Here is a 15,153-nt window from a genome sequence, read left to right on the forward strand (position 1 = left end):
TATATAGCTGTTTGGTAAAATTCCAATTATGCTTCCACTAGCTCCTGCTTGGTACATTATATTTGCATATATTAGAGGAGCAAAAGCATCCCATTCACCAAAAAATATATAAACCAAGCTATGTCTAACTATAACTCTGAACTAAAAAAATAATAAAGGAAAACACCAATCTTAGAAAAGAAGAGATCAAGTTCCAGGTTAACAAAAGCTGAACTCTAATTTGATGAAAGTTTGATATCAACAAAAAGTAAACCATACAATAACATTCAAGTAACTAAACAACGAGATACAAATTCACCATACAAGATATAAGTATGCAAGAGCTGCCATTACAGGCTGCAACACTCATACCCAATCCTGCTCTTGCAGCTTCAATGGCAAATACACTTCAGATAGATACTGAAACCCGAACGAGCTCAACGCTTGAATCTCAGCCTTTTGCTTAGTCTTCACCATCAAATTTAACTCCTCAACCCATGCTGGATTCTTCTTCACAAAGTCCTCCTCCAACAAATCCTTCCCCGTCTTAATATCCTGTTCAGTCATTGGCAACCTACATTGATCCGGTATCTTATACTTATCCAAATCACTCGGCCTAATCCCCAACCACTTGATATCCGGTGTAGTCAAATTTGCACTATCATATGACATATTCTTCGATCCACACCCATACACCGACAAAATCTTCAACCCATAAGGATCACTATCAACCAACGCTAAAACAGGCAAGTTCAGCTCCATTTTCATTTTTCTCAAAAACAATCTAGTAGCCACATCTGGTTGTCCCTTTGCAGTCACAATTATACAAGGAAATCGATTATAAAACCGATCTTCAGCCAACCTCATATAAGCTGCATCCTTTTCAACCAACAGTATGAACAATGCATCACTCTGCATATCCCCAACCCTATCAATATTTGGAGGAATAGCTTTCCCTCCCATTCCCATTTTCGTACAATCAATCATATCACCATCATCACTAAAAATTAACCTACCAACAACCACTCCTTTTTCAGCCGCAACCACATTAAGACTAGACCTAGTACATCCCAATATACAAGACACGTCATCTAAAACAGCATCAGATTGTGTTTGATCTTGAAACAACTTAACATCAGTATAAAACAGATCACGCTTAGTAACATGGATGTTTTTTGTGCAAAGCTGGTGAATAAGCTGAAGGATTCGAGTAGTAATAGTTGTTTTACGGACAGTAGACACATTGCTGAAGGCGCGGACAGAGGATTTGTCTTTGAGAATAATGCGGTCGAGTTCGGGGACGTAGAGTTGATTAGCTGAAGAACGGGAAGGGACGTTGAAAGAGAAACCTTCGCCGGCGAGGATGGAACGAGCGAGGTTAAGCATTACTGATCCAATATTGTATTGTACTTCGTCGATTGGGAGGTCGGTGACTTCACGACAGGTGGTGGAGAGGCCAACATCGGCGAGGGTTAGGGTTTTTGAACTGGAGGCGGCGGAGGAGGCCTTGAGGTTTTTTAGGGTTTGGAGGATGACGGAATCGGGTTTTAGCTTGGATTTGAAAGGGAGGGCATCGGAATCGGAGTCGGAGTCGTGAGCTGCTCGCCGGCGTTTCTTCTTGTCCGCCATTAGTGACAGTGATTACGGCGGCGTTAGTGGATAACTGGAATTGAAAGAAGCGGGAAAGAAATAGGTATTTGTCTCGCTCATACACAACTTATGCAAAATGTTGCTAAAGTAAGGGGTCGTAATGCAAATAATAGTAATGTTGGGATTATAATGTATACATTATTTTTGTTGGATAATTAATTAGTCCACAATATTAGTGTACAATGTATAATCTAAAATATGTGTTTATCTTTTTCGACATTATAACAATTTGCTTATTATATGTGTATACGGGTGAAATCGGGGTTAGCGCACACCCCGACTTCCCGGTGAATCAAACAAAGTAACAGTATATGAGATCGAAATCGAAGCTGGGAACTTCTTGTACCGAGGTCCGAATGGGGTGCTCGCCACCAGGCCTGATAAGATAATATACCCCGAACCTAGAACGAGCCTCGAGACCTCGGAAAGCATGGCAACGGTTGCACACGACTAACAGAGGGCCGTGATATCCGCACCTCACCGGATATCACGACGCGGATTTCGCCTTATGTCATCAGCGGATCAATAATTGACGAGAAAGGAGAATTTTTACCTTTTTTTGAATTGTACTAGGGAAGAAACTCTCCTAATATATAAAAGGGAAGCTTTTTATTCGATAACACACATTGTAACACGCAAACTAAGGCAATGCAAATTCATTTTTCTGCTCTCTAGCTATTGAAAGTTTCTTATTTTACTGATATTCTTTATACACAATTGGCTTCGAATTGAGAGTCCGGTCGAGGGGAGAACTACTGTCCAACTTTAATCTAAGTCCGGCCTTAACGTCACAATTGGTTTGATTATTCTTTTTGTCTTTAACTCGTTTATCTAACATTCTTAATTATTTGTGTTGAATCAATCCACATATCCTTAAAACAGCGTATAAATTCAATTGTTATCCGTTTTAAGGGTAAACAGTTTGGCGCCCACCATGGGGTTAAGGATAATAGTGGTGGTTTGATACAAATCTCCATAACATACTCTATTTTACACTTGTTCTTTAAGGTCTCAATTTCAGGTCAGTTTGAAAATGTCAAATTCTCAGTCTACTCACTTGAATGTTGAGGCTGAGTCTGGCCATCATGGCGAAAACAACAATCTGGTGCCTAGCAACGAGGTGCCCCATGCTGATCCCAACAGAGTCCCAGTTGCCGACCTAGTCGATGCTAATTCGCAAGTGGCCATCGAAGCCAACTTGTTAACCGATTCCGGGAGCAGCGTTCGCGAAGGAGCCTGACCAACGGCTCGAGGAGCGTCCGAAGGCGACGGGGTTAGCCTACGGTTAATCTTCGAAATGTTGCAGGCTCAACATCCGGCGATAGCACAGCTGCAAAATCAAAATCGCGCCCCCAGCAGAGTTGAGCCCAAACCGTCCGGGAAAAACACCCGAAGAAGTGAGCAGATCACCTAAAGACGGGGTGAAGTTGAGTCTGGGGTTAGTCCCGAAGTAATGAAAATGCTTAAAGCATTAACGAAGCGGGGTGGAATCAGGTGAAAAGCAAATTGAGGCAAACGACAAGAAGGCGGAGACATATAATTCCAAGGTCGATCAAATCCCGGGAGCACCCCAGATATTGAAAGGACCAGATTCCAAGAAATTTGTCCAAAAGCCTTTCCCTCCGAGCGCGACACCAAAGCCCATCCCGAAGAGGTTTTGTATGCCCGATATTCCAAAATAAAATGGAACCACGGATCCGAATGAGCATGTGACCTCCTACACATTCGCTATCAAAGGCAACGACTTCGAAGGCGATGAAATCGAGTTGGTGTTATTAAAGAATTTCGGGGAAACTCTGTCAAAAAGAGCAATGACATGGTATCACCGTATCACAACTTACCCCAAAATTCCATTGACTCGTTCGCTATGATCGTAGATGCTTTAGTGAAGGCTCATGCCGGGGCCATCAAGGTCGAGACCAGGAAATCGAACCTTTTCAAGGTTAAGCAAAGAGACAATGAGATGCTCAAGTAGTTCATGTCAAGGTTTCAAATGGAACGGATGGACTTGCCTCCGATTGCGGATGATTGGACCATTCAGTCATTCACTCAAGGATTTAACCCCCGAAGCCCTTTGGCTTCGCAACAGCTAAAACAAAATTTGGTAGAGTATCCGGCGGTAACTTGGGCCGACGTCCACAACAAGTACCAGTCAAAAATCAGAGTCGAGGACAACCAACTCGGAGCCCCTTCTGGGTCTTTTTATCCCATCAGAACCGACGAGAGATCTAAGAGAGTCGTCGCCCATGAATCAAGGACGGTCTGAGATCGGTATCAACCATACAATGCAGATCGAAGGGGAATCGGGTCCAGGCGCAACCCCATAAGGAACGAAAAGAGAAGCGATCGAGGGCCTAATAGCCGAGGTCTGATGAGAAAAAATGGTTTCGACAGGCCGCTCGGAGATATGGCAGCACTAAGATTATTAGAGTATAACTTCAACGTTGATGCAACCAGCATTGTATCAGCCATTGGGCGCATCAAGAAAACCAAATGACCTCGATCATTGCAGTCCGACCCTACCTAGAGAGATCCTAACCTGATGTGTAGGTATCATGGAACTCATGGCCACCGGACCGAGGGCTGTCGATAATTGAGAGAAGAAGTTGCCCGGTTGTTTAATAGCGGGCACCTCCAAGAATTTCTGAGTGATCGAGCCAAAAACCATTTCAGGAACATAGACTCTAATAAACAGACCGAACAAGAAGAACCTCGGCACGTCATCAACATGATCATTGGAGGGGTCGATGTCCCCCAAGGGCCAATGATAAAGCGCACTAATATGTCCATCACGAGGGAAAAGCGCACCCAAGATTATGTCTCATAGGGAACCATTTCATTTAGCGACGAAGATATCGAGGGCATCGTACAACCTCATAATGATACACTGGTAATATCCGTACTTGTCAATAAATCTCGAGTTAAACGTGTGTTGATTGATCTAGGTAGATCGGTCAACATCATCAGATCGATGGTCATATAACAGTTGGGGTTACAAGACCAAATAGTGTCAGCAGTTCGAGTGTTGAACAGATTTAACATGGCATACGAAACTACTATAGGAGAAATAACCCTGCCAATGAACTGCCGGAACGATCCAAGAGACAAAATTCTATGTGATCGAAGGCGATATGAGGTACAACGCGCTATTCGTAAGGCCATGAGTTCATAACATGAGGGGGTACCCTCAACCTTACACCATGCACTAAAGTTCCCTACGCCGGGAGGAATCAAGACGGTCTATGGAGAGCAGACGACTGCAAAGGAAATGTTTGCAGTCGACGAGGTAATCCTGATTGTGGTCTCGACATCAAGGAACACAGAGTTGACCAGGAAGGAAGACACTAAATAGCAATCACTGATATCGGCCCCAACCGAACCGAAAGAGCGAGGATAGACGAGGAGGATGATTATGGAGTTCCTAAATCGTTCATAGCTCCTTATGATACCAATGCCACTAAATCGACGATCGAAGAGTTGGAGCAAGTCATATTGATCGAACACTTACCAGATCGGAAGGTATACCTGGGCACGGGGTTAATTCCTGAGCTCAGGAAAAAACTAATTGAATTTCTTATAGCCAACATAGATTGTTTCGCTTGGTCCCATCTTGACATGACAGGGATCCCGCCGGAGGTGATCACTCATAAGCTGAGTATGGACCCAAAGCTCCATCCGGTTAAGCAAAAAAAGAGACCACAGTCCGAAGTCAAGCATACATTCATAAAGGATGAGGTATCTAAACTCCTTAAAATAGGGTTCATTCGGAAAGTTAAATACCCGAACTGGTTAGCTAACGTAGTGGTAGTACCTAAAAAAGGAATAAGCTAAGAATGTTTGTGGATTACAAAGATCTGAACAAGGCATGCCCAAAAGAGTCTTTTCCTTTGCCTAACATTGATCGGATGATCGACGCGACGGTCGGGCATGACATACTCAGCTTTCTCGATGCCTATTCCGGGTACAACTAAATTCAGATGAACTCAGGAGATCAGGAAAAGACTTCCTTTACCACTAAATTCGGTACCTATTATTATAACGTAATGCCATTCGGATTGAAGAACGTCGGTGCCACCTATCAACGCCTAGTAAACCGGACGTTCGAAGAATAGATAGAAAATCAATGGAAGTTTATATTGACGACATGTTAGTCAAGTCCCTACGAGCATAAGACATATTGAAGAAATACAATATGAATCTGAACCCGAAAAAATGCGCATTCGGGGTCGGATCCAAAAAATTTCTCGGGTTCATGGTATCTAATCGATGGATTGAGATCAATCCCGACAAAATCAAAGCCATAGAAGACATCATTGTGGTGGACAACGTCAAGTCCGTTCAGAGGCTGACCGGGCGTATAGCCACCCTGGGCCGGTTCATATCGAGTCCTCAGACAAAAGTAATCGGTTCTTATCACCGTTGAAGAAGAAGAATAACTTTTCCTGGACCCCAGAATACCAACAAGCTTTGAAAGAACTCAAACGGTACCTTTCGATTCCGCCCCTGCTCCACACTCAGAAGGTGGATAAACAGTTATACCTTTACTTGGCGGTTTTCGAGGTGGCGGTAAATGGAGTCTTAGTCCGGGAAGAGGAAGGTACGCAATTTCCTATTTACTATGTCAGTAGAACTCTAGGCGAGGCCGAAACAAGGTATCCTTACCTGGAAAAATCGGCGCTCGCTTTGCTAAGCGTCTCTAGAAAGTTAAAACCGTACTTTCAATGCCACCCCATATGTGTCGTAACCACTTACCCACTGAGGAACATCATGCATAAACCAGAGCTCTCGGGCCGATTAGCCAAATAGGCCGTCGAAATCAGCGGATACGATATCGAGTATCGACCCTGAATCGACATAAATTCTCAAATTTTGGCAGACTTTGTGGCCGACTTTACACCGGCCTTAGTACCCGAAGTCGAAAAGGAATTATTGCTAACCTCGGGGACTACCTCGGGAATTTGGACCCTTTTTACAGACGGTGACTCGAACGCAAAGGGGTCCGGGTTTGACATCTTGCTGAAACCACCTACGGGGAATATAGTTAGGCAGTCTATTAGAACTGTGAAATTGACTAACAATGAGGCCGAGCATGAAGCCATGATTGCAGGTATCGAATTGGCTAAAATCTTTGGGGCCGAGGTGATTGAAGCTAGGTGCGATTCCCTCATCGTGGTAAATCATGTCAATAGGACATTTGAAGTGAAAGAGGAACGAATGCAAAGGTATTTAGACAAATTACAAGTAATGCTGCATCAATTCAATGAATGGACCTTATAACACGTGCCCTGATATCAGAACAGCGAGGTCGATGCTCTGGCTAACTTGGATCATCAGTTGACGACGATGAATTCATTTCTGGAACAGTCGTACAACTCATGAAGTCGGTGATAGAAGAAGGCCAAGCCGAAGTAAACTCAACGAGTTTAACCTGGTATTGGAGGAACAAGTACATAAACTACCTGAAGACGGGAAAATTACCTTCAGATCCCAAAGGGTCGGCTATTACTGGACCGAAATGGAGAAAGATGCGATGGACTTCGTACGAAAATATGACGAATGCTAGAGACACACACTGATGATCCATCAACTGGAGAGCTACTCCACTCGGCCCTGTCCCCGTGGCCGTTTATGAAGTGGGGAATGGATATCGCCGGTCCCTTCGTGGGCACCCGGTAAAGCTCAATTCATACTATTCATGACCGATTATTTTTATAAATGGGTCGAGGCTCAAGTATTCGAAAAGTTCCGAGAGAAAAAGGTCACTGACTTCATCTGGGCCCACATAATATGTCAATTTGGAATACCGGCCGAGGTCGTTTGCGATAATGGGAAACAATTCATCGACAGTAAGGTAAATAAATTTTTCGAAAATCACAAGATTAAGAAGATATTATCAACACCTTACCACCACAGTGGGAACATGCATGCAAAATCAATAAACAAGAACATACTTCAAAACCTTAAAAAGAGGTTGACCGATGCCAAAGGAAAATGGACGAAAATCCTGCTCGAAGTCCTATGAGCATATCGTACGACCTTAAAGTCTAGTACCGGGGCCACTCCGTTTTCGTTAGTTTATGGGGCCAAAGCCTTAATATCAAAGTCGAAATGGGAGAACCGAGCCTCAAATTCCAATATGCGACAGAAGAGTCAAATGGAGAGGCCATGATCATGATCCTGAAACTATTGGATGAAAGGCGGGAGGCCGCCCTAGTCCGATTGGCCGCCCAGAAATAGCGAATAGAAAGAAACTATAACCGAAGGGCCAACCTCCGACACTTCAAGATCATGGACTTGGTATTGAGGAAAGTAACATTACACACCAAGAACCCGGACGAGGAGAAGCTGGGACTGAATTGGGAAGGACCATATCGAGTCGTCGAAATTACCAGCAAAGGCTCATACAAACTCGAAGCAGGAAACAGTGTGCAACTACAGAACAACTAGAACGTGACACACTTAAAGCGGTATTACTACTAAGGTACGAACTCGATTACTATTTAATCATGTAATGAAACGAACTAACATTTGCAGGCAACGGTCGAGGATGGATGTGGCTATTAGGTCTGAAAGCACGCGTTGCACTCTTTTTTCCTTGAACCGATTTTGTCCCAAAATGGGTTTATCGGCAAGGTTTTTAATGAGGCAATAGTAAAACATACTAACTTAGATTCAAAGTCCGGTCTTAAATCGGAGTCAATGATTGTTCACTTCGTATCAACAATATCCCAGCCCTCTCAAGCTCGACCTTAAATATTGGAGGCCATTACCCTCAGATTAAGGTTTTTAGCAAGGACAAAAGAAAAACCTTATATGCTAGAAGCTAATGCTTGGTGGATAGGATTCATTGTAAGGGCCAAACGGTCATATGAACCATGCTCATACAGTCCACCCGAGCCATAATACAAGTTTTTATGCACTTTCAATAATGTACTTTACATATTGAGAAATGAAAGGAAGTTCAGCCTTGTTATTACGCATTTTCTTGCCTTTTCAATTCCGGATCCTCAGAGCCCATATCCCTACTCGCGGACTATCAAGCCTAAGGGCTACCCCTACTCGGGGACTATCTCCCGAAGTAAGTTCGGATGACCCGGGTTACTAAATCCCGGAAGCACCCAACCTATTAGGCGGTGCCCAAACACAAAAGGCTACGACCACCCTAAAAGTGGCTCGGAGACATCCGAAGCTCGTAATAAAAAAGAAAGGCCTTTATAAAAATTTGAAACCTGCTAAAAGGTTACCCTTGGAAAAAGCATTGCCTAAAATCACTTAAGCATCTGGAAAACCTCCGGTCACACCAAGGTTTCCAAGCCTCGAGCAAACAAAGTTGTATCAAGACCGGTCTCCGTTCGGACCTCCGAAAAACGAACGCCCATAACTACATTTGATTCTATGCTAAGGCATCAAAAATATTACATGAATAGAAATTATAAAAAGATGCTAGAAAAGTAAAAGACACGATATATTCTGAACTATATTTACAAAGGCCCAATATAAACGACCTCAAAATAAATACAAAACAATATACATGAGGGAAAAACAAAAACTAGAAAAGTACTAAGGCATCTACGCTTGGTCTTCACCGGGACCCAAATCGTCGCCAGAACCGTCGAAGCCCTCAGAGCCTTCGGCATCTGCAGGCTCGTAGAGATCCTTTGCCTCAGCCTCGAGCTTTTTGGCTTCCTCGATCTCATCCAATAGGTCAAAACCTCAGGCGTGGATCTCGTCGAGGGTCTCTCTTCGGGATAGCCACTTCATATATTTAGCCTTTGTCCTTAGGCGGGTCTTGGTTGCCTCCACATTAGCCTTTGGCATCGGCGGAGGTTATGTCCAATTTGGAATTCATTTCCTCATATTCTCTACTGATGGCATCTCGCTCTGTGACAGCCAAGCTCAGCTGTTCTCGGAGATTATCATTTAGTTGATACTATTTGTCAGCTTTGTCCTTAGCCACTCGGAGTTGGTTCTCAACCGATGCCAGCTCTGCCTTCATGGTTTCCTTCGTCGAAGACAGCATGTCCATTCTGCCTTTCCACCGTTAGGTCATGGCCTTGACCTCGTTCAGCTCAGCTTGGAGCTGGTTGACCAGGTCGATCTTCTGTTGGACCTGCGAGGTTGTGTTGTTATTCACCACAACTAGCTCCTCGTTTTTAGCTTCAAAGACCTTTACCTTTTTGACTAGGTCGGTGTGTTCCCGCTTCATGGTCGAAGCTTTCTTCTGAGCCTTGTCCAGCTCGGCTTAGAGGTCTTTGACGGCTCCGTCCTGTTTCTCACTGAGAAGCCTGTATATGTCCTTCTTCCGGACCTGCTCTTTGAGCTCGAACTCGAGCTGGCTGATTTCCAAGTGGTACTGTAGGAACCACTCATGGTGAAGCATTGAGGCCTTTAAAACAATGAAAATAGTAAGAGATATCAAAACTTTAGTGGAATTCACGAGGGAGTGCAAAAGTGTTGATTCCTTACCCGATTTAGCGCCTGATATGCCTCGTCGAAAAGACTTGGCGCGCCCACCTCATTCATCTTTGCCTGGTCCTCCTCGGTTACAAGACATCGGAGGTAGTTGGCTACGCACACTAGAGCCGATAGAACTCGAGCATCCTCCGAGATCGTAAGAATAACTGTTCTCTTGCGGTCGGGGTCCACGCTCAGTGCGGGAAACCGCTTTACCAGTTGTGGGCTCGAACTCGGCATGCCAGCTCCCGAGGGAGTGACCTTGTGGCCTTTCCCTCGGTCGTCGCCTGCTCCTCAGCAGGGGTCGATCCATGGGCGACAAAGATGTCATCTTCTTCGGGCTCATCTCTAAGCTGGTGAAGGGATTCAGGGTCCGGTACCCTGGACTTAGTATTCTTCTTGGGCTTATGAGCCCGGGTAGCTGCCCTCTTTTTTATCTTCGCCTTGGGATCTAGGGAGCCCAAGGACTTTCTTTTCCTCTTATTCTCCCCCTTGGCAGCCCGGGGCTTTCCTGAAACAGAGGGATCGACAGGTAAGGACACATCCTTATCCCCATCCAGCGGCCTAAGTTCGGTCGTCTTAGGCAAACCTGCAAGAAAAAGGAAAAGAAGTCAGCATTTATGTAAATTTGGGGCGTAGTAATAACTATTCAGGAGAGAGCCTTACCCTGAGAATGGGCCTCCCATCTGCCTTTCGAAAGTTTGCACCATGCGCGCTCATAGTAGGACATTTTCTTGCAGATTCTTTTGATCCACTCCTTGAGCCTGGGGACTGCATTGGGAACCCGGGCAATGGCTGCACGACCATAAATACTAGCGATGAGAAAAGAAATAAAGGAAAATTGACACTTAAGGAAAGACTACACTTACGAGATGCGTTCCATTTCTCGGAGTATGGCAGGAACTCCGGAGGGATCATATCTTCGATTTTTACCCGAACAAAATACCCATGCCAACCTCGGTCTCAATCATCGTCGATGCTCGAAAAGAGAGCCTTGTTGGCTGGGCAAACAAGATTAATTAGTCCTCCTCAAAAAATTTGGGGATTGTACAGCCGAAGTATGTGGTCGAGGGTGAACCGAGGAGATTCAGTGTTGTTCATAAAATGACGTTGGAGGATCATGATCCTCTAAAGGGACGGATGGATTTGATCGAGGCACACCTCGTACCTCTTACAAAAGGCCAGGACTACTGGGTCTACTGGGACTACCGTGAAGGGGTAAGTGCAAACACTTAAATACCCCTACACGTGGGTAGTAATATAGTCTTTGGGCCCGGGGACAACCACGTCCCTGCCTTCCCATTTATAGTCCTCTCGGACTACATATGTATCTCCATGCTCCTTCACCTCGGTCTTATTTGGCGGAGGCCTTCTTGACCTTGAAGTCATCCCCGATTGAACAACCCCCAGGTATATAGCTTTTCATAGGGGCCTCTCGGGTCGCCCCGGGAGAAGCCACCTCGGGAACAGCCAACTCAACATTTGTGGCGGGGTGGGAAAATTAAGGGGCAACCAGTTGAGGAACTGATTTGGAAGTCTTAACCATTGCAATCTGGGAATATTTGAGGATTTGGAGAAAAAGTATGAAGATTTGAAGGAAAGGTATGAAGGTTTGAAGAAAAAAGTATGAAGATTTGAAGGTGGGATGAAGATATGTGTTAGAAGTTTAAAAACAAATATGAATATTTGAAGATCAGAGATGAAAATATGAAGGTTTGAAGAAGTTGAAAGTCGCTAGAGAAATCCCAAGGTAGAAGCTAGGATCGGAAAGTGGAAAAAGTACAAAAGGTCGAAGCTTTTATAGGGGAAAATGTAATCAATGCGCAACGTTTCACATTCAGAGGAAACCATCCGATGTAACGTACGAATATAGGAACCGAGGTTCATTTATCGTTTTCCATCGTTTCGGCGAACCTACTCTCTGATAAACGAGGGAACTATATGTATGCAGGTGAAATCGGGGTTAGCGCACACCCGACTTCCCGGTGAATCAAACGAAGTAAGAGTATATGAGATCTAAATCGAAGTTGGGAACTTCTTGTACCGATGCCTGAATAGGGTGCTCGCTACCAGGCCTGACAAGACAATATTTCCCGAACCTATAAAGAGCCCCGAGACCTCGGAAAGCATGGCAACAATTGCACACGACTAACAGAAGGCCGTGATATCCGCACCTCACCAGATATCACGATGCGGATCTCGCCCGATGTGGGCAACGGATCAGTAATTAATGAGAAATGAGGATTTTTGCCTTTTTTAGAATTGTACTATGGATGAAACTCTCTTACTATATAAAGAGGAAGCTTTTTATTCGAGAACACACATTGTAACACCCAAATCAAGGCAATACAAATTCATTTTTCTGCCCTCTAACTATTGAAAAATTCTTATTTTTTTGTTGTTCTTTATACGCAATTGGTTTCGAATTGAGGGCCCGGTCGAGGACAAGAACTACTATCCAACTTTAATATCTTTAACTCATTTATCTAACATTCTTGATTATTTGTGTTGAATCAATCCACATATTCTTAAAACCGTGTATAAATTCAATTATTATCCATTTTAAGGGTACACAATATGAAGGTTGGCTTTGTCAATAATAACAATATAATAACGCATTATGCATATATAGATAGATCTATATACATACAGAGAAATCATAGAATTATCATATGTTATGAACGAAAGCAACTAAATATCAAAAACGAAAGCAAGCTAAATATCATGATTCTTCTATAGGCCTTTTAATTAGAAATAAAATAAGGTTTTAGTCATTTCAATTTTCATGAAAGAACAAAGCAGCAAAAGCTGGCATTATAGGAAAAATGTTGGCCTCAAATTGAGATTATCCACAAAAAATTCATATTGACCATTAGGAGTAATGACCATATAGAAGAGGGATGAAGTAAAATTTATTCCGAGCGGGTTAGTGTTTAGGTTGGGTAAGATAGAAAACTAAGTATATTTGGATGGTATTTTTGAACCGGTACAGAGATTATATTTAGCCTTGGCCAATAGTTCAGGGGCAGTTTTGACTCTTTTTCATTTATTTAATTGGATTGGACCAGCAATAAAATGACATATGAAATTTGAATAATTTTTAATAACGAAAAAGGGTTAAAGATACCTCTTTCCACCTATTGAGTTATTGGTATCCCTAACGTTTTTCCCTGGCCCTTAGATGTCACTCCGATTAGCGGCTGAACTTTTAAAAAAAATGGTTAATGACTAATTATGTGGCAAACTCTCATTGGCCTATTTTAAAACAAGGGACCCCATTACATATCCAAACCAACTTAACCATACCCGCCCCAAAAAACTGACCCGCTCCGACCTACAAACTAATGACTTAAATTAAAAATGAATTTCACCTTATTTCTCAGCCATTGTTCTTCTCTCCTCTTTGCAGACCAAATTCTCCATGTCCCACCTCTCAAATTGAATTCTCAAATTCAACAAAATCAGGCCGGAGTTCTCTATAATGTCGGAATCTTTTATTTCTTCTCGTGAATCAGGTCAGCCCCTCACATATTTTTGCGGATTGATTGCCACCAGTTTACTGCTACGACATCTATGAATGGTGGCCGTAGATTCTTCAAATGTCCTCGTCCTAAATATATTTCTTGTCATTATTGGGAATGTCGCGATGAAGAAATTTTGACCCATGTGTCAATGTTTATCCACACTCAAAAGATTTCATTGAATGCTCTTCGTAAAAAAAGGAACAATTTGAAGAAGACCCTGGATGAATTGTTAGGTAGGAATGCTGCAAAATTAAAGAAAGTGACTTGCATGGAGAAGAAAGTTGTCACGACCCTAACCGAAGGGCCACGACAGGCACCATGTGCCTTACTCAACCGAGTACCAATGTAACGTATCTTTATTATCATACTATCATGGGTAAATGAGCCAAAAAGGCCGTCATGAGATTACCCGAATAAAACATAAAGGAATATTCGATATAGGATGACCCAACATGATATACAAACTTATACATGTGACATACAGGTCTATAAGGCCGACATGATCATTTGTATACTCAAACCATAGGCCGACAAGGCCATAGAAGTATCCATATACATGACCTCTGTATACAAGCCTCTAAGAGTACATAAACATCATAAAGGTCGGGACAGGGCCCTGCCATATCAATCAATACGTATCCAAATCATACTGACCAAATAGAAAATTTTGGAGCAAGTGGAGTGCACCAACACCTTCAGCTGAACTGATAGCCTACTATGAGGATTGTCAACAGTCTATCGGGACCTGCAGCCATGAAACGCAATATCCCCAGGCAAAAGGGACGTCAGCACGACAAAGTACCGGGTATGTAAGGCAGAAAAGCATAAATAAGAACAGTAATGCAAAGAGAGATAAAGAAGATACAACATGTAACATCTGAGTGCCTCTGAGGGCTACTGAGATGATATATATACATAAACTTTTAAAAACATACGCCTCTGTGGGAATCATCATCATATTGTACCCGGCCATAATAGGCTCGATAAAAACATACGTGGGCATCATCATCATCATATCGTACCCGGTCGTAATAGGCTCGGTAAAAACGTACATGACTATCATCAGGCTCAGTAGAATGGTACCCGGCCACGTGGACCTTGATAAAACCCAATGGATCAGTGGTTGCATAGTTGGTGCCATACCCAGCTGACTATAGCGCGGCTTAGTAGACTAAAATAGATACATATATAATGCATGCTGGACTTATGAAATTACATTCTAAACCTTTCGAAGTGACGTAGGATCGTTGCACCTTCGATTAATATTATGGATATCCATACCCATCAATATGGACCTTAATAGGATTCAAGGATCATACATACATGATTAGAATAACTTTATAAGAAAATAACAACATGGACAACCTTAGTTGCTAGGAATAGATCCAATATGAAATAGCGTATCGTTTATGTTCGTTTCACTTAGATCATGCCAAAAGAAAGAAGGAAGTGCCTTAACAAACCTTATCATAATCTGTCTGATAACTACGTTGAACTCCTCTCGTTTCACTTCAATCTATAGTAACGATAAAAATGCTATCGTTAA

At 43.1% G+C, this 15,153-nt stretch overlaps 1 protein-coding gene across 1 annotated transcript; it reads right to left on the reverse strand.

Moving 5' to 3' along the window:
* Positions 1-198: 198 nt before the first annotated feature.
* Positions 199-1,686, reverse strand: LOC107791525 (DNA topoisomerase 6 subunit A). The gene has a single exon (XM_016613613.2). The coding sequence runs from the start codon at positions 1,606-1,608 to the stop codon at positions 346-348; it is 1,263 nt and encodes a 420-aa protein (XP_016469099.1). The 5' UTR covers positions 1,609-1,686; the 3' UTR covers positions 199-345.
* Positions 1,687-15,153: the final 13,467 nt, after the last annotated feature.

This window comes from Nicotiana tabacum, chromosome 2 (genome assembly GCF_000715075.1).
Source record: "Nicotiana tabacum cultivar K326 chromosome 2, ASM71507v2, whole genome shotgun sequence".
Classification (NCBI taxonomy): Eukaryota; Viridiplantae; Streptophyta; class Magnoliopsida; order Solanales; family Solanaceae; genus Nicotiana; species Nicotiana tabacum.